We start from the raw sequence: 21,455 nt of genomic DNA on the forward strand, positions 1-21,455 counted from the left end.
ACCAAACACCACCAGGTTCGGCAAAACAACTGAAATAAAACCCACTGGTAACAAAATTTGTACTAACATTACCTTATCTTAAAAACTCCCTAATTTGGGGTTATAGTGGTTAAATCTCAACTGCTGGACAAGTCAAGCTAGCTAACTATAGGGCCACAACTGAAAATCCAACATAACAGTTGTTTAAAATATAAATTTATACGAATGCTAACATATCATAGAAAACAGAATTTACAACATAAATGTCTACTAATACAGGAAATACACTCGATAATTTGAAAGATGATGATATCTTACTAACTTAGCACTGGAATTGCTAGATCAGCTGCAATAGAAATGAATGTTTTCTGACAGCGTTAAACTCAGTGTAGGAACTACTGGCCTCCAAAACCCAGAAGTAGGTCTATATTTCGTCTGCCATTTTTTTACAGCAGGAATCTATGGAAGTGTCACTACTGTGGCTACCTGATCTGTGCACCTGCCCAATTTGCTTCACGCATGCGCAATACGGTCTGCCATCATGGCACACTGGACAGCACATTCCATAGTCTATATTTTGTACATACTCCCCAATGTCCTATATTGTATTATATACTCTTATTATCATCTTATTTCTATTATTCCATCCTTTTAGTATTCCTAGCTCTATGTAAGACTTCTTTCTAAGTCTTGATGTTTGTATGGCATGGTATTACAAAAGAATTTCCCAAGTTTGGGATCAGCAGAGTACTTCTAAGTAAATTTAAATGTAATTCATTTTTATTTATTTATTTATTTATTCTCCCCAGCAGGAGGATCCCTCAGGTCGTTTTTTGCAAATGTGTGTGTGTGTGTGTGTGTGTGTGTGATTGTTTAGAAGAAAAAAATAGTTAGAAGTTGGCTGATATATTTAGAGAAGAACAACAGCCTTTTTTTTTTTTTTGCTTCTGTTGCAAATTGTTTTTAAAATGGATCGTTCATTTAACAATTTCAGGAATGGCAAATTGGAAACATGGGAGCCCTTTACTTACATCACATTACAATAGGCTCTTGTTACGGTATTGTCTATTTAATTTAAATTATATGATTTTTTTCCACACAGACCCTGTTAGTTTTTCTATATTTTTAGATGTTCTTGTGGACATATAATAAAACATCACGGTTAAACAAGCATTTTGTGTGTGTACATGTGTGTAATTAACAGCTTTTTAACCATCTAGTCTTTGATGGCAGCCTTACACATGACCAGGAGCGGGCGCAACTGAAGCTTTGAGTAATGAAACCATTTTCAAAACAATTGACTCCAGTGGTTCAGTGCTTAATTTGTCATCACCAGTGCTAACAGTTATGGATATTTTTCTAGTTATTGGTAGTTATACTAGTAACAGTTGGTCTAGATTTTAACAGTTACAATTCAATTTGCTGGACATCCATGTGTCTGCCCCTATTTCCCTAGTTCTTGTGTGGGTGTTGCAGTCTTTGCGTAGGTGTGTTGGGTGTTGTAGTCCTCGCATGGGTCTTTTGGGTGTTGTAGTCCTTGTGTAGGTCTGTCTCTCCTCTGAAACTACCCTAGCCGCCCGTCGCATCCGTCGGACCACACTGTTTTTCTCTCTGCTTATTACCGCGAGCTCTTCTCGCCGTCATTGTTGTGATGGAACCGGACAAGATGGACGAAAACGATTGGAAGTATCACGGAGAGGGGAACAAGAGCCTGGTGGTGTCACACGTACTGGTGAGTCGGTTTGGCTGACGCGAGGCTATCCTAGCAGGCACAGGTGGCTCAGCTAAGCTAACACGAAGCTAACGCAACCACTGTCACTCCCTTCTTTGACGGTTAACATGGCAGTTTCTGCTCGGTGCCACTGGAAACGTAACATTAAAGTCTGTAGAAGTAGTTTATGAATAAAGTTGGCATGTCATGACCCCGGATTTAAACCACTGTTAACGTTAGCCTATATCTGCTAGTTTACTTGTAAGCTAACAAGCAGTTAACTGTTGACGATGAACTTAAAATAACAGCAGTGTTGACAAAGTTTAAAAAAAAAAGAAAAAGAAAAAAAAGATGTTTAAAATAAGTTATTGATGAGAGACATTTGTGGACACAATGGAACCCAGTGAGTAACTGACTCGGTGGTGTCAGTAGAATATCAGCTGGTGCTGTGGAGCTAGTTTTGCTAATTGTGACTGTTCCAGGCTTACGAGTTACTTGGATAGTTTGGACTCTATGGGACGAGCGGACTGTAAGCTCTACTTGAGACCATTTCCTCTATGGACTGGGTGTTCAGGTCTTTCTGTAATTGGCCCTTTTAGATTTCTACATCAGCATTTCTTCTCCTGTATTCCTACACAGACATTGATCGTCAATGATCTGATATATCCTGCCCCAATATAAATGTTGACCAAGAACAAGTACTATTGCAAGATATCTGCAACTTAGTGTTATCCTTATAGCATAATTGTCAAAGTCATATGTTACAGCTGGGGCCATTGGTTGTTCTGTTTTTTTTCTTGTCTCTGCCTTCTATCTGGGGCCAACTGGGAACACCTGAATTCAATTCGCCACCTGCCTATAAAAGCCTGGAGCTCCGACCATAAAGAGGAGACTGGGTCCACTGCTGCAGTTTACTTTTTGTTTGTCGTAACTTTTGTTATTTATAAGTAATTTTGGCTCTGTACAATTTCTTTTTTCTATAATAAATTTCCAGTCTTTTTGCTACAAGTGACCTGCTCTCCACATTTTCCTTTGCTGTCTCCCGGACCATCTTTTTCTTTCTTTTAATTTTTGTCATGTGTCAGTACCCTAGACCTCCTGGCACGTAACACATATTTTTGGCTAAATTGTGATATCTTTCCTCCCCTAAAATTGCTGCTTGATTTTCCATGATCAGCTGAAAAAATATGACAGGCATTTATGCAACGAGGTTAACATTATGCTAATTTAGACTGATATGAAATATCTATAAAATCTTCTGAAGTATATATGATAGTTCTTCTCTGTTCTGTTCATTATGTGTAGATGAGATATTGGTAATTGAATTATTCCCATCCCACTGTATCTGTTTAGGCCACTACATTTGTCTGCTTTAGTTAGAGTTTAATACAATTTGCTCATGAGGTGATGCAGTACTGGGCATAATTGTGCATCAAATTTATGTAATATTATTTTCTGTATAACAGACTCTTATGGACCTAGGCTATGTTCATGAACATTAACGTGACCCAATCTGACTTCTTTTGCCCCTATGTGATCCATATCTGATTTACCTGTATGACAGTCTGAACAGCGCAAATCTTTTTTTTTTTTTTTTTTCCCAAATCAGACCCAGTCTACTATGGCAGGTGATCTGACATCACATTCACATGTGATGTTTTCCAATTTCACTTCAGTCTGAAATGTGATTGATGTGGTCATTCTATGGTGGAAGAGGCGGGGCCCAGTAATAATATAATAAACAAGAGGTATAGGAGGAGACTCTGGACATGGCAGTAATTAGGCCCTTTTCCACCAAAAGGCCCAGGAACTTTATTACCAGGAACTTATTTACCAGGAACTTTTTGGTGTAAAGGAGTTCCTGGTAACTGCATTTCCACCGCACCCAAAAGTTCAGGGTAATTTATTCAAATCAGGTTCATGATGTATGAGGGAGCAGTAACAGAAACTGTTGTCCAGTTCATTCACAAACTACCCTCTAAGCACAATAAAATGACACAGTACTTAAGTGGACAGTTTGGGTTTAACATTTTACTGGTTGTTGAATCGCTTAATCCATCTGGAATATATTTTAAATGAAGTTAATCATCATTACATATCCTTAATTTGCATTTAAAAATGGTAGAACATGTATTTTCAACTTCTCATTCCTTAAACTAAATCACATTTAACTTTATGTGTGATGGATGGTTCTGTTTCATTTCTATTGTTTTATAGATTTAGTCCATGTTCAACCCTAAAGTCAGACAGATTTACTCAATTGCCTGCATTTAATTTGACTGCATATTACTGATAAAAGTACTTACACTCTACTCATATTTTGATGCCTTGTAAATAAACAGACAGTATTAGGTTAATTTATTTTTTTTTATTGTAAATTGAAACAAAACGAAGGTACCTTGAGATTAAAAGGGAAATAAACATCTGTGAAAGGTTAAGGCTTTTGGACCAGTGTGTGGTCCAGCTGGTCCAGAACTCCATGGTCCTGCTCCCTTTTTTGCTTTCCTACATGAAAAGTAATAAAAATGCATAAATGAATAACAGAACACATGATGACAGATTCCTATTACTATGATGTGACATGTCAAATGTCTGACCTGGGCCGTTGTAAACAGCAGTAGACGATGGACCAGTGCACAAACGAGCTGCAGGTTTGGAAAAAGAGGCGAGTCCGTCCGGTCCATTTCAGGTGGAAATCACAAACATACAGAATAAATCAGTGTTCAGCTCACGGCGACAACACGAATACATCCAGTTCTCTGATTTAGGTTTAGTGTCAGACTGTTGACCAGTTAGTATTAGGTTAACCGGACTTCACTTTTGTCTAAACAGCTGATGCCGCTGAATACAGTTACAGCATGGAACCAACTAAACAGTGAATATTTCTGTCATATACATACCACTGGTTTGTTCGACAGTTGGATCCACTGCGACCGTTGTGGTCCTCAAGTTTCTTTTAATCCTACATAAGTTTCTTCGGCTTTTCTCGTATTTCTTTAGGCTTGTGTCTTACATTTGGCTCCAACAGCTTTTACTCGCTTGTTTCGTGTCGGCGATTCAAAGTCCGTCTGAATTTCCTCATCGTCCATCCACTTGTTGTAGCTACTCTTTTGGTCCATTTTCCGAATTATCAAAATACAAAGCTTGTGGAAATTACATGAATTGAATATTGGCAGTTAACAGAATGCAGAAATGCTGCTAGTCTAGTCCACCACTCTGTGTTCTGTAACACACAGCTCCGCCCCTTAAAGTTCCTGGTAATATGGAAAGTACTACCTCCCTACCAGGAACTTCTTCGGGGTAATTTCGGAGCCGGGGGAAAGTCATTTACCCGGGTAATTTTCGGTGGAAACGCACCAGGAACTTTGAAAGTTCAGGGTAATACAGAAAGTTCCTGCAAAAGTTCCTGCAGTGGGAAAGGGCCTATTGATGTGACCTGGAGGGGAAGCTGGTGAAGGGAACAGCGCTGTGAGCTGTGACCTGTGGCATTGCCGCGGAAGAAGAGGGAGAGTTTAGTCATAAAGGTGTACATGTTAATGTTGTGGTCAGGACAGCGTGGTGGATACTTTGTGCCAAAACCCTGCTGCCTAATCTAGAGGGGTGGACACCATCGGGTTTGTAAAATGAGGGCGGTTCCAGAACAAATTAAATTTGTCAGTAAAACTGAAACCAGTCAGGGCACAGGCGGACTGGATGTTCAGGGTGAGGAGCCTGCTGAAACACCCCACACCACAGGCAAAGGAGGGGCCCCAAATAAAAACAGACTTCCCGCGTTTTTTCAGATTATCAGAAAAATTTTTAAAATGTAATGGACTTCTTGGGCTGTTGGAGAGATGTGCCATTGAAACCCACATGGATGATGACACAGATAACGGTAGATAGGAGTGAGACAAGCAGTTCCAGCAGTTTTTGGAGGACGGTAGTGACAGTAGAACCAAGGAAACATTTGGTTATGGCATTAAAGAATTGGACTTTATGGATGATGGAATCCCCAAGGATTGTCGTGGTCGGAGGGAAAAATTGGTGAGGAGACGGCGTTGAGGATGAGGAGGCACTGGACCCTCCAGGGGGACACTCCAGTAGAGGACCACCAGAGTGATGACAAATCACCTCCTGTAGAAGCTGACACCAGACAGAGGAGTGGGGTCCTGGGATCGAGGGTTTCACTGGAGGACCAGTGTCACGATCATCACTGACCACCAGCTTAGAGGCAGTCATGATGTCAGCAGGGGCCAGTTCCCGGGCCGAGCGAGATGAGATGGGAAGCACTCCGTCCGTGGGTGGGGGTAGGGGTGGGGGGTGGGGAGTTGCGTGTCTTTGTCCACTAGTTCTGTGGAGAGGCAGTGGACGTCCTTCTTGAGATCAGCGATTTTCTTGTAAGCCTTCTGCAGGCTTTTGTTGGCTTGGATGAGTGGGCTGTCTCCAGGTTATGTGGATGAAGCCATGGAGTTATCATTGAGAGCCCAGGGTGCAGGAACAGGAACAGGCTCAGTAACATCCGTAAATGCTCCCATAGATGCATAGATCTGCATGTAACACTGCGTCTTCTTCTGCACATGTGCGTCACTCCAGAGCTGTAGACTGTTAACATGAATCTGATGGCAGCACATTTAAATTATAATACGAACAGCCACCGTAAAAAAAAAAAAAAGTTTTATCATTGAAAAAATATAAACTTCTTTTTGAACTTTTTGTGAGTGGTCTAGTGGTCAACCTTTACATTTTTCCTCTGTTTATCAGATCTCAGGGTGAATAAAAGGCTGTGATATCTACCCTGTCGGGCTTTGATTGACTGGTTGGTTTGACATGTCATTCACTTGATACATTTGACTTTCAGACATCGATTTCATAAAATGGATTCTTTCCTGACAGGCTACTCATGTTTAATAGTGATATAAAAGTATGTATTTATGTTGTTCAATGCTTGATGAAGTTTACAGTTTTAATGAGTCAGTAAGCATTAGCATTAACTCCCCCAAAACCCTCCCAGATCTGTTTTTTTCTAAATATGGTCACATCTGGCCTCAGGAAGCCAACATGGTCAAATTCTATTCAGGCATCTGCCGTGTGTGGGAAAAAAAACTGTGAAATGTTGGTCAGAGGACAGCATTTCTACTTTTCAAGCCTTGTTTGAATGTACTGACTGGGACTGCTTCTTTGACGCATGTGATGATATTAATGATTCGTGCAAATCCATTTCCTCATATATCACTCTCTGTGTTGATTCCATTGTCTCACCAAAAAAGGTTATTTATCTAAAAAAAAACAAACCATGGATAACAAAAGAGATCAAATAAACTATAAATTAAAAGAAAGTGATCTATTGCAGTGTTGATCAATTGGAGAAAAAGGCAGTCTCCAGGGAGGTGAAAAGGCCAGACTAAAATATAACGAAGTGGCTATTGACACAGTACTGTGGCACGAAATATCAGTTTTATTACCACTGAGCCAATCAGCGCCCTCGTTATATCATGACTAGACTGGTAACTTACATCCCGAGAAGTATCAAGGCAGTCATATAGCAAATAGGTTGACGTAAGAAACAGCAGACATTTAGCTCACTTGGTAACGTATCGGACTGCTACACAGAAAACCCGGGCTCAATTCCCAGTTATAGTAGCATTTTTTTTTTTTCCCTAAAGATTTTCAAATGGGCGTGGGCAGGGGGCGCACAGCGCCAGTAGGTAAATCCGACATTGATATAAATCAGCCACTGGGACAACGTTCAGACTGCAGAATTCCACATGATCACAACACTCAACTGACACAGAACTGAGAAGTCACACAGCACACTGCCGCATCTAACGTGGAGCTCCACCCACCTTCTCCAGCCTCTTGAGCAAAGAACACCATTAAACAACATATAGAGTATTTACAACAATAATTCATGTTCTATTCTATTTACTATCACTAATTTTTTGTTTCTTCCATCAATTGCCACAGTACTGTGGTAGCAAAATGCATGAAAAGAATGCATTGAAGTATACGCCATATATCACCACAGTACTATGGCAAAAAGAAGCAAATGAGTGAAAAAAAAAAAAAAAAAAACAAGAGGCGAATGAGTTCATGTAACAGTATCCCTGATTGGCTCTAGCACAAATGCTAACGTTTGATTGGTCCGTAGCAATAGACAAACCAATATTTTGTGCCACAGTACTGTGGCAATAGCCATTGCCAAAATATAAGGACAAAGTTGAAGCCCAGTACAGCAGTTGTGACCGTAGGGCAGCTTGGTGGGGTATTAAGAACATGGCCTCCAGTAGCCACCTAAAACAGGACAGAAAACCTGTTACTGTGAATGGGGTGTCTGATTTTAACTCTTTTTTTTTTTTTTTTTTTTCCCTCTCTCTCTCTCATTTTGAAAGGGCTGATGTTTTAGAGAATGTGTCTGTAGCAATTCTCTTAAGCCTTCTGAAATTGTGATTTCACAAAATCGGGTCACCGCCTTATTTAAGAAGGTAAAGGTAGGGAAGGCTAAGGGTCCTGATGCTATCTGTGGGTGCACCTTGCACTGCTGTGCCACCCAGCTCAGTGTTGTTTTGAGTAGATTGTTTCAAAAATGTGTTGATCTTGGTCAGATTCCTGCTCTGTGGAAGACATCGACGGTGATCCCTCTTCCCAAATGAAACAACTCAAAGGAACTGACTAGTGGCACTCACTTGACTTGTCATGAAGAGTTTTGATCAAATTTTAAAGTTCTGATTTTAATTTCCCAGACCAGCTTCTTTTATCAAGAGTGTCTACCTGCAGCTTGGGAAACTCACGCAGAAAATACAAAGTAAAATCCCTGGAAATACACGTAAAACCTGCAAAATAAGACCTCCACTGTGCTGTCCATGTCCCAGCAACCTCTACTGTCAGGTCAGGTCTGCTGTCAGGCCCAGAAGCTTGGGAAATGCATGCAGAAAATACAAAATAAAATCCCAGAAATACACGTAAAACCTACAAAATACAATCCCAACACTTTTGCTGGAACCACTTTTGTCATTAACTTATATAAATTTAATTATGAAACAACTCATTATTCCCTTAGGTGTAGCACATACTTTCTTTCTTTGTTTTTTTTTTTTTATTTTTTATAATTTTCTTTTTTATTGAAGCGGAAGAGACATAACATTTTACAGTCGCATCAATCTGCCACACATTTCTCACTGTGTTCACATTCAAGAAGAACATTCTCCATCAAAAAAAAAAAAAAAAAAAAGGTTCAGTGAGGCTAATACATTTCTGATCGTCTCTGTCCCATTGTCTTAGGGATTGGAAATGATTTTTTTTTTTTTCCCCAAGCATCCAGAGAGAGAACAGCATGGACGTATCTAGCTTTGTATAACATTCAATAGAAAAGAAAGATTACGAGTGATATTTATACAGACTGAAAAAAAATAAGTAAGTACATATTAAATCGAATAGTTTCCTTTTATATCATCATGGTAATATTTGGCATGTATTGTTTCACATAATTTTTCCATTTTTCCCAATGTTTGACAAATATTTCTAGTTTCAGATTAACGGTGAAGGTGATTATTTTCCATTTTGTAAATATCCCATGTTATTTGAACCCATTGCTGAACAGTTGGCTCATCTTGCACCATCCATTTTTTTGTTATTGCTTTTTTCCCGCTATCAAAAGAACATTCCAGAGATATTCATCTATATTCATAGCAGGTGTTTTGAGTTCTAAATACATAGTTCTGAAGTCAGAGGGAATGTATGTTTTAAAAATTAATTGGATTGCTTAATTGATCTCAGTCCAGTATTTTTGTATACCCTGACAGTCCCAGAATATGTGGTAGTGATGGGCCAACTGACAGCCACAGTTTCTCCAACATTTACTATTTACCTGGGAAAAGTGTGCACTCTGACATGGGGTTATGAAAAAGCGTGATATGTTTTTCCAACAATATTCTTTCCACATATGAGATCTTGTGCTTTTCCATTGAGATGTGCATATCCACTCCCAGTCTTCATCTGTTAATACAAACCCTCCTTCCCTTTCCCATTTTTTTTTTTTTTTTTGATGTATTTAGTGGAATGATTATTAAGATCTGAGAAATTCTTATAAAGCAGTGATATTATCCCTCTTGGGAGATCTGATTTGTATGCTTTTATAAAAAGTTTAATAAGGGGGTTATATTGTTCTATATCTTTTATCCTGATTTCCTGGTTGTAATAGTTTCTTATTTGTAGATATCTGTAAAAGTCTGTTTATCCAACTTAAAAGTTTCCTTTAGTTTGTCAAAACTATTCAATTGATTTTCTTTGGTAATTTGGTGAAAAGTTTTAATACCTTTTGTTATCCAATATTTAAACCTAGAGTCTGTGTTATTTGGTATAAAATTAGAATCATATGCGCACCAGCTAAGAACCTTAAATTCTTCCTCTAATTCGTATATTTTTATTTGTTCTCCCCAAATTTTTAAGTGTTGATTTCACCCATGGGTTCTCCGTTCCATCAATAGATGCCAATTGTTTAAAGTCTGCTAATATGGCTTGCAAAGGGACTTTTGGTGATGTTCTGCAATCCATGTTTTTCTATTGAGCTTCATATTTTGGATCACACCAGTAGAGTAAAGCTCTTATCTGGGCTGAGACAAAATAGTTTTTGAGACAAGGTAAACCCCAGCCACCCTTCTGTTTTTGTAACTGTAGAGTTTTAAATCGGATATGAGGTCTTTTGCCCTGCCATATAAACCTAGAAATTGTTTTGTCCCATTCAGAAAAAAATGCTGCTGGGATGGTCACTGGAAGTGTCTGAAAAAGGTATAAAAACCTGGGTAGAACATTCATTTTAATTGTTTCAGTCCTTGCACTTAAGAGTGAGATATGGGATGAGATTCCATTTCTTAAGATCTTTTTTTATTTTTGTATACAGAGGGTTGTAGTTTTTGTCTAATAATGTATTTAAATCTTTATGAAGAGTTATATCTAAGTATTTAATTGCTTCTGTTTTCCATTTGAATGGATAATTATTTTTAAAGTTTACAGGTGGAAGCCAATAGGATAATATTTCTGTTTTTTCTATATTCAATTTGTAGCCAGATAGTGGGCCAATAATACAAAAGAAACTCATCACTGCAGGCAAAGAGGTTTCAAGTTTGGATATGAACAAAAGTATATCATCAGCATAACATGCTAGTTTATGTTCCGTTCTATCTATTGTAATACCACTAATATTTCTTGATTGTCTAATATGTTGGGCTAGAGGTTCGAGATATAAGCAATAGAAGTGGCAACCATGCACAGCCCTGTTGCACACCTCTTTCTAGTGTGAGGGGATCAGTTAGATAACCATTAATTCGAAATCGAGCTGTAGGATTGTTATAGAGTGCCTTAATATTGTTCAATATTGATTCACTTAGTTGGAATTTATGTAATACCTAATATAAGTACTGCCAGCTAACGGAGTCGAACGCTTTTTCTGCGTCTAAACTAAGTATCATTGCTTTATTTTTATATTGCTGAATGTGGTTCATTATGTGAAGCACACGTCTAATATCCTGAGTTTGTCTTTTATTTGTAAACCCTGTCTGATCGTTTTTTATCAGGTTTGGGAGGATGCTTTCCACCCTTTTGTCCAGTATAGAGGTGTATATACGATAATCAACATTGAGAATTGAGATAGGCATGTAAGAACCACATTCAAGTGGATATTTTCCTTCTTTTGGTATAAGAGATATTATAGCTTCCTTCCAACTTGGAGGAATTTGTGAATTTTTTAGTGCCCAGTTGAAAGTAGTTGTAAGTAATGGAATAAGTGACTCTTTAAAGGCCTTGTACCACTCTGATGTGAACCCATCACTTCCTGGAGATTTGTTATTTTTCAGTCGTTTAATTGCATTTTGCAGCTCTACTATGGTTATTTCTGCTCCTAGTTTTTTATTTTGTTCTTCAGTCATTACAGGTAGGTTAAGTGTATGTAAAAAAAAAAAAAAGAGTCTATTTCGTGCCCTTTATTGCCTGGTATTTTTGAAAACAATTTTCTATAAAAGGATTCAAAAACAGATTGTATTTTATCTTGTTTGGTTGCAACCACATTGCTTTCGCCGTCTCGTATTTTGATTATTGCTCAATCTGCTTGCTGTTTTCTGAGTTTCCAGGCCAGTAATTTTGAGAATTTGGAACCACTCTCAAAATAGTATTGTTTTGTAAATAGCATTTTTTAAAGAATTTCTTGTGAGGTTAATTCATTAATTTCATTTCTAATTATTTTGATGTTTTGGAGAATTTGTGGGTTTCTATTTTGTGCATGTCTATTCTCTAGTAATTTTAACCTATCCTGTATATCCTGCAGTTTCCTTTGCCTTAGTCTTTTTTTGCAGAGGCCATGGCGATGATTTTGCCCCTTAGGACAGCCTTAGCTGCATCCCAGAGGATTGGTGGAGATGTTTCGCCATTATCATTTTCCTTCATATAACATTTAATTCCTTCTGCCATTTTCTTTTTAAAAATTGGGTCATTAAGCATGGAGGCATTAAATCTCCAGAGTGTGTTTTTTTGTTGTTCTTCCAAGTCCATTGTTAAGTATATAGGTGCGTGGTCACTTAAATCTATTGTGCCCACATCTGTGTTTACAACTTTGATCTGTCCTTTTGAAAGATAAAAAAATGATCTATTCTTGTGTATACTGAATGAGGATTTGAGAAGTGAGTATATTGTCTGGCATTGGGGTACATTTCCCTCCACACGTCTATTAGTCCCATGGTCTTTATGAGTGTGCCAAATTTTTTGTTTAAGTTTTTATAACTACTTAGTCAAGTTGAAACATCTAATTTAGGTTGCAAGTGGAGGTTAAAATCTCCACCACATATAAGGATTCCCTCTGAATGGTTTACAATCAGATCTATAATATTTGTAAGAAAGGAAATATCACTCCCAGGAGGGACATATACATTGAGTAGGGTGAATATTTTTCCATTAACTGATCCCCTCACCAGCAGAAATCTGCCTTCTTTATCTTTGTGTACAAAACTCGGTTCAAAAGTAATCCTGCTTGAAATTAACGTTGCAACACCTCTTTGTGTTTACTTTATATGAAGAATAGTATAACTTAGTGAAACCTAGTTTGGTTAGTTTTGATGTTCTATGTTATTTAAATGAGTTTCCTGTAAATATACAATGTCTGCTTTCTCCCTTCTCATTTTTGTCAGTATCTTAGATCTTTTAATTGGGTTCAATATGCCATTAACATTAAAAGAAGCTACTCGGAATTTTTCAGTTACCATTTGTCTTTACTGTGCTTTCTTTTATAAGCCTGTCCGCAACAAAACTCTCTGGTTGAACAGAACATAAAAACACAAACATATAAAACTCTAAGAACATTAGCTGAGAAACTTTAACCTTTGAAATACTGGGTTCCATAGTAAAGGTATACAAATGCCCCTTACCTGACTTGCTCTTAAGCCAAGATCAGAGGGGAGTCCTTTTTTAAAGTTTAAAGCAGGGCCCTCCATGACCACTTAAGTAAGTGACCTAGCAGTAAAATAGTTCTCGCTCCCCAAAAATAGCAAATATTATCAGAAGAAAACAAGAGTACATAGTTTATCATTTCACCTTATGAAAGCTGTTATTCAGTGTGGAGATTGCCGTCTGAAAGCTTGTAGTTTGATATTAGCTGTACGTCTGATGGATGCACTGTCTAGGCCAGTTGTCTTTGGACCAGTGACTTGCCATGAGTTTGGGTACAGTAGTTCTGCGAGGTCCTGTCAGGGAGGCACCACCTTGACCGAGAATCCCCGCTTCTCCATATCCTTCGTTGCATCGCTTGCTGTGTGGTAGAGTTGTGGCCCATTCTCGTAGAAGATGCGGAGCTTGGATGGGTACGGGGTTTGAAACCAAATCTTCTTCTCCTTGAGCACCTGTTTTGCCTCGTTGTACTCTTTGCAATGGTTAGAATTGCAGCTGGTAGTCGTGGTCAAAGTAAATTCTCCGGTTGTTGATATATATTCTTTCTTCTCCCAGGCTTTTCTCAGAATTTCTTCCTTGGTTCAAAATTGCAGAAACTTAATGACTATTGATCTGGGCCTTTGTGAGTCTGTTAGTTTTGGTGCAAGCGCTCTGTGTGCACGCTCGATGTTGAGTTCAGTGGAGTCGGGAATATTCAGTTTTCCCAAAGTAACTTCTCTACAAAAGGAAGCTGGTGTTGCCTTCCTCATTTTCTGGAAATTAAAATCCGTATATTTTGCCTCCTCCCCTTGTTTTCTTGGTCGATAAGCTTTGTTCATTTGCGCCTGAGTTTTAAGCACACTTCTCATATCTGCTCCATCGTCTCTATTTGGTTTTTCTGTATTAGCATACAGCTTTCTGGCTTCCCTCCACTCTTTGGTTTGTTTTGTGAAGCAATCACGAAGCAACGGTAGTTTGCTTGTCTAAAGTCTTGGATTTCTTGTAACAGTCTTTCCATTGTTACTTTGTTTTTTTCACCGCCTTCTTTTTCATGCCGTCTTTTACGTTAGCATTAGCTTGGTTATCAGCACCTCATGTCTCCTCTTCGGTGTCAGAGACGTCTCCCACATTTTTCTTACTCTTTTCTCTTGTTTCCATTATCTCCTGCAAAGTTGAATCTGCTCACTAAGTGTGGTAATTGTTATAAATTGCCCTGCAGATAGGTTTATAATCCTTTTTGGAGGAGATTTCATTTAAGCTGCCATTTCACTCGGGCGGAACCGGAAGTCAGCACATATATTTTCTATACTAGCAGCATCGTCCCGTGTTGCCACTGTACGATAGCAGGATAAGTAGAAGTTGTCTTCCACCACTATCCATTTGTAAACTACCATTTAATTATGCATTGTGCAGATAATATATTTGAGCCAACATGTGAGGCAGTAAGGGAAGAGCATGTATTTTTCAGCCTGTCAAGCATGATTAAATCATGCAGCGGTAGTGAACTGCAAGCCTTCACATTGTACATCGTCTGTAGGAGAGTAGAAATTTCATGAACGGCAGCATAACCACCAGTGTTGGGCAAATTACTTCTAAAAAGTAATTAGTTATAGTTAACTAATGAAGTTTCCAAAAAAGTAATTTGAATTAGTACGGAATTATTCCTTCATAAATGTATTACATACCAGGGAAAGTAATTATTGCGTTACTTTTTGAAAAACCTTCAAATATGTAAAAGGAAACTAATTTTTGAGTGTCTTTCACGGCCCATTGCATAGAGTAGAACAGCAGACAGGTACTTCATACCATAACTGAGCTGAGGCTGGGGTCCACCAGGGCCCAGCTTTTCCACCACATACACTACTCACAGAAAAGTTAGGGATATTTGGCTTTTGGTTGAAATTTATGGAAAATGTAAAAAGTTTACATTAGAGTGGTATTATATCATGAAAGTAGATCATTTAAGTAGAAGCATGCAATGATAATTTTCTCATCTCAAACAATTTATTGAAACAAAAGCCAACAACAGTGGTAGTTATACATCAACAACAAATGCCAATGTCTCAATAACTTGCCGTGTGCCCTTGAGCATTAATTACAGCTTGACAACAATGTCTCATGCTGTTCACAAGCTGACTTATTGTTTGCTGAGGCATGGCATCCCACTCTTCTTGAAGGGTGGTCCTCAGGTCATTGAGGTTCTAGGGTACAGAGTTACAAACCTCTACACGGTGACTCAGCTGATCCCATAGGTTTTTATGGGATTCAGGTCTGGAGAAAGCGCAGGCCACTCCATTTGAGGCACCCCAGTCTCCAGCAGCCATTCCCTGATGATGCGACCTCAATGAGCTGGAGCATTGTCGTCCATGAAGATGAAACTCGGCCTGTGTTGTTCATGCAGGGGCACAATGACTGGATTAATGATGTTATTGAGGTCGTATGGGCAAAGTGTAGGGCAGTTGTGTTTTGACTAGACACACCTGCCCACACTGTAACACCACCACCACCAAAAGCTCGTCTGGTGACAACAGTGGCTGATGCATAGCGCTTTCCTTGACGTCTCCAACATTGTTGGCAGCCATCATTTCTACTCAACGTGAATTGATGTTCATCACAGAACAGCACTGAGGCCCACTGGTCCCTCATCTGGCATAAAGGCTCCCTGGCCCATGCAAAACAATGTCGCCTGTGCCTTATGGTGTGTTTAGGGGCCTTTGCAGGTCCTCTAGCATGCAGACCACGCTGATGTAAACGGTTTCGAATACTCTGACATGACACTTGGATGCCTCTCACCTCGCTTAAATGTGCCTGGGGTTGAGTGGCATTCATCATCCGGTTCCACAGGGCACTGTACACAATGAAGCAGTCATTAGTGTTGGATGTTGCCAAAGGACGTCCACTTCTATGCCTTTCTGTGACTCTTCCAGTCTCTCTGTATCTCTGTTGCAACCTGCTGATGACCCTCTGTGACACTCTGAGCTCAGTGGCCACTTCCATCTGAGAACATCCTGTTTGAAGCCTTGCAATGGTGAGGTGCTGTTGATGAATTGTTAGGTGTCATCTTGGTCTCATGATGTCAAAATGTGAACAGCATGATGAGGAGGACTGTTTAAATACCAAATGTAACTGAACCAGGAACTTTATTGGTGGATTCATGGATCAAACACCTGTTGTGAATTTTTCTGTTAAGCTCCTTGTTAAAGAATAGCAAGTTTTTCAAAAAGTCCTGAAACATTGAATTGTTGGATATGTGCATTCAAAAGTTTAGAGAAGGTCACATTAAGTTTACTTGTACAGGTTATAGTGCATTTCAGGTTTGTCCTGAAATTTCATCCGAAAGCCAAATATCCCTAACTTTTTGTGAGTAGTGTAAGTGCATATCTGCATTTATAGGAAGAAGATGGTCCTCCAGTTAATCCCACATGCCTACTTTTTTCAGTCGCTCCTACTGGATACAGCGGTAAATGTCTTCAGTCCAGTCAGTCGGACTCTCACTGATAAGCCCTCCCCTAAATTAGCTGTGCACGTAGCTGCGTTCAAGTGAATGGGGTGTGCTGCGGAAAACTCAATCTTGGCAATGTCATTAGTAGTTCAGGTGAAGGCAGCTTGGACAATTCAGATTCATGTGGCACACAGGTGAAGCATGAAGGCAGTGTGGGCAATTTGAATATAAGAACGTAATGAGAATGGATTGCAAGGAATGGGTTCTTATCGTTCTCTTAAAAGAGCCGTTCAAAAGTCTCGACTCGTCCACAAACGTCACATCTCTCGTGCCTAGCTGAGCGAGCCAGGACGGATAAAATCGGCCAGAATACCTGACAACATTTGAATACGGACATTAAATTGTGCCTAGTAGGTAGTCAGGCACTGTTTGTATTCATTTGGCGAGTTTGGTGGCGATCGGGCCTGTGAAGGTCTGTGGTGAGCTCGGACTTGGTCCGAGGTGAGCAGGGACCTGGTCCGAGGTGAGCAGGGACCTGGTCTGAGGTGAGCTGGGACACGGTCCGAGGTGAGCTTTGACCTGGTCCGAGGTGAGCAGGGACCCGGTCCGAGGTGTGCTGGGACCCGGTCTGTGGTGACCTCGGACCTGGTCCGAGGTGAACTGGGAGCCAGTCTGTGGTGAGCTGGGACCCTGTTAAAATTGCCCAGCATACCTGACAACATTTGAATACAGACATAAAAGTGTACCTAGTAGATAGTCAGGTAATGTTTCTTTTCATTTTGCGATTTTGGTGGCAATTGGGCCTGTGAAGGCTGAGGAAAACCCATACAAACACCCTCCTGTGCTGGAACATCGATGCAACATTGATTGAACAAACACGCGCCGGACACAGAACGTTCATTATAGTAGGATTCTGTCTACCTGGTGGCGTAGGTATTGATTAAAAAATGTTACTAAACCAATATTATTTGTACATGCTATTGCTTACACATTTTCATTCAAATTTTCCTTTTGTATAATTCTACATTTTACTGCAATCGGCTTTTTAATGAAAGTACTGACCACTACAGCTGTTTAATGGAAGATTCCATATCTGCTTCTACAGTCAACTAGACAATTGTATAATCTTTTATTTCAAATAGGCCAGTTAAATGTTTTAACGAAGTAATCAATGTTGGCATTGTTAAAACTAGTCAAAATTAATTAAAATAACTCGCCTCGTTATGTCATGAGTAATTTTGTACATATATAATTGTATCATATCCAAATATCCAGTGTATATTTATATATAGTATACACACACTAATATGTGCATTATGCCATGACTTCATAATTTAGCTTTTAGATTTTACTGCAATATTGGCTACGTTTAGGTATCCCTCTAACATTTTTTTGCACCCCATCTTGACTGTATTTTAATTTTGTAATTACCCAATCATTTCTTAATTGCTTCTATTTAGTGCTATTTATGTTTGTGTACTGCTGGAAAACCTACAATTCCTTTATTGGTTTAGAGAGTTAGAACTAAAGGCTTATCTTTTTATTTATGTATTTATTTTTTAACTTATCTTGTCCAGCATAATAACAGCAGAATGGTAGTCTGGCTGCCTTTTGGTGCTGAACGAATTTGCTTTGCCAAGGGAAACTTCATAAAGTATATGAGACTCCCCTTGATATTGGACTGTCTTTATTATAAGTTTTGTTGAATGACATTTTGATGCCAGACCTGACATGGAGGAACAGGGGGGAGGAGAAGAAAGGGGGAGAAGAGAAGGAAAGATTAAAGGGATGAGAAAAAGGAAGAAGAAGGTGGCGAAGACTCTCACATGAAAATAACAATAACAACCATGGTGATAATTATAATGGTAACAATAACTACAACAAGAATTGAGTAAGCTGGGCAGAAAGACAGAAAAAAACAACAACAAATAAACAAAAAAATTACAATAAAATAAAATGAATAAGACCTATTAAATGAGGAATATAAGAAAAGACTAGAACTGCGAGCAGTTATGAACGGGGGCCAAGCCTCCCTGCCCACTCGGACCCAGGCCCCACAGAGCCCACGGAAGTCATCCCCGAAGGATGTGGGTCTGGGGCTGAGCTGGTGGAGGCTGGGCCCCGTTCATAAGGGTTTACAGTTGGAGTTAGTATTCCACCGTCTGAGCCGCTGTATTCACTGGAATGGGACAAATGCACCAGTAGAGTGGAAGGAGGAATGTGTGGGACTGGGATTAGTTGGAATAGATTACACTCACATTGACCAATCATTACTAAACTTTACAGCTGGTCTCAGGAGTGACCCCACGTCATACTCACCAAATTTCATAGAAATCTGTAAAGGCGTTTCAGAGATGATAATTTCACATATTTGTCAAATTTGGCTCATACCCTCACATTGAGATGTCAAACAAGTATCTTATATTTAATGTTGATAGCATTTAATTTGTCCGAGATATGTAATAGTTAACATTTTTTTTAGCTAGCTACAGAAATTTATTCATCAATAATTTTCACATTTTTTGACCAAATAAAATTCTATTGATAACTTAGTATCATGTCTGAGAAGAGCGTACATGCAAAGATTCAAGGAGATTGGACCAAATCCCAAGTAGGAGTTTGAAAAAGTAGGTTTTCCAGTTTTCGCAATTTTGCCGGTTAAAATGTTGTCCCCCAAATCTGCCTGACCACGCCCATGTGATTCAACCGTATTCAGGAAATCTGAGGATATGAGGTTTTTGAATGTGTGATATGCAGTGTGGGAGTTATAGAACAAAATGCATATGCCTTGGTTCTATCGCCCCCTGCTGGTGGACATATATAATTGTTTGTGTCTCAGTTCCGTGCAGGGGTCTGGACCAACCCTCCAAATGTCAGCGCTCTACCATGTACGCTTTAGGCTGCAGGAACAGTTGGAGCCGGATTCCCTGCATTCAGTGGAATGGGACCAATGCATTAGGAATGCAAAAGGAGGAATGTGTGGGACTGGGATTTGTTGTAATAAATTACACCCATGTTGACCAATCATTACCAAACTTTACAGCTGGTCTCAGGAGTGACCCCACATCATTCTCACCGAATTTCGTGTGAATCGGACCAACTTTTTTGTGACTCAGTGTTTCTCTATTTATAGCGCCCCCTATTGTCCGATTACCGCCAAATTTGGTACAGAGCATCTGGTTGACCTCTAAAATAAGTATATTAAGTTTGATGCTGATAGCATTTACTTTGAAAAAAATATGCAACAATGTGTGTTTTTTAGCTAGCAAAAAAATTTGCTCGTTTATAACTAGCACATTTTTTACAGCAGCAAACTGATTGTGATAACTTTAGATCAGAAGCCTCTGGAGATTGTCTGTGCAAAGTTTGAAGCCAATGGGGCTTAAACCCTAGTAGGAGTTCGAAAAAATATGTTTTCGATATGTAGCGACTTAGAAAGAAAAATATGCAGCGGAAGTGGGCAGGGCCTATTTCAGAAGACTCATCTCTATTCAAGGAATACAAAGATGTAAAGTTTATGAATGTGTCATTTGAAATGTTGAAGTTAGAGGCAAAAACGCGTATTTGTCCGTTATAGCGCCACCTAGTGGAGCACATCCACAGTTTTTGCTCTGGTAGATCTGTGTCCTATTCTATAGGGTCCATAGAAATTTCACAGCCCTCAGCAGAACAGTACAGCTGTAGGAAATGTTTGTTGTTTAACTTGTAATAAGCCACGCCCACATTTCTCAGCCACACCCACTTTCAAGATATGGCCTCAGGTAGGGCCCTTCATCATACACACCAAATTTCGTAGAAATCGGTGCAGCTGTTTAGGAGATATAAATTTTCCACATTTACAGCGCCCCCTAGTGGCCAATATTCACCAAATTAGGCTCATGCCCTCACAGTCACATGAGAACCAAGGATCTAAGATCTGGTCTTGATAGCATTTACTTTGACTGAGATATGTAAGAGTTAGCATTTTTTTAGCTAGCTACAGAAATTTGTTTGTTAATTATTTGCGCATTTTTCGACCAAACAAATTTCTTGTAATAACTTTGGATCATGCCGATGAGAAGAGTGTATGTGCCAAAATTCACGCAGATCGGACAAACTCCCAAGTTGGAGTTCGAAAAAGTAGGTTTTTCAGTTTTTGCGATTTTGCGCGGAAAAAAGTCGTGGCGGAAATGGGCGTGGCCTACCTCATGTGATTTAGTACTATTCAGGGAATCCGAGGATGTAAGATTTTTGAATGTGCGACATACGGTGTGGGAGTTATAGACCAAAACGCATTGTCCTTGATTTTAGCGCCCCCTGCTTGTGAATATATGCGCATTTTTGCGTCTGAGGTCCCTGCAGGGGTCTGGACCAACCCTCCAAATTGTACTGCCATACCATGTACGGTTTAGGCTGTAGTAACAGTTTTATCAACGGAAGTATAAAAAGAATAATAATATTGATGAATAATAAAAATCCGTACAAAAACAATAGGGTTCCACAGCACCGCTGGAACTGTGGAACGCGTATGCTGGCATACGCGTCCCCCAGTCCCCGCGGGCTTGGCCCCCTAAAAACATCAACAGAATATCATAGACAGCCCAAATAATACCAGCAACAAATCCACATAACAGCAGTTATTCACATTAATCTCTTGTGTGACTGCTTGAGCAAAGCAAAGAGAATAGGGCAAAGAGACTGAGGTGCACTCAGGGATGAACACAGCACTACAACTGCACCTCCTCAAAGGACCAGGGGCCAACAAAGAGGGTCCCAAGGCCCAGCCAACCAGCAGACACCACAGAGAGGGGGATCTAGCCTGCCCCACCGAGAGGCGACAGTGCACCCACCCCAAAGATGGTCAAGGGAGGCCCCAGCTGGAGGCCCCACAGCAGCCGAGCACAGGGGCCAGGGATGCCAGCGGCCAAACCCCCGACACCCAGGGGCAAGCAAGGCGCT

General features: G+C 39.7%; 1 protein-coding gene across 3 annotated transcripts in view; it reads left to right on the forward strand.

Moving 5' to 3' along the window:
- Positions 1-1,487: 1,487 nt before the first annotated feature.
- Positions 1,488-21,455, forward strand: part of ippk (inositol 1,3,4,5,6-pentakisphosphate 2-kinase) — a 105,298-nt gene continuing 85,330 nt past the window's right edge. For all 3 annotated transcript variants that reach the window (XR_003935375.1, XR_003935376.1, XM_030133499.1), the window contains exon 1: positions 1,488-1,711. Coding sequence is in view for 1 of the 3 variants with exons in the window: in XM_030133499.1 (XP_029989359.1) it covers positions 1,631-1,711 (81 nt within the window). In the remaining 2 variants the exon portion in view is untranslated. The remainder of the gene's footprint in view (positions 1,712-21,455) is intronic.

This window comes from Sphaeramia orbicularis, chromosome 5, assembly GCF_902148855.1.
Source record: "Sphaeramia orbicularis chromosome 5, fSphaOr1.1, whole genome shotgun sequence".
NCBI classification, from domain to species: Eukaryota; Metazoa; Chordata; class Actinopteri; order Kurtiformes; family Apogonidae; genus Sphaeramia; species Sphaeramia orbicularis.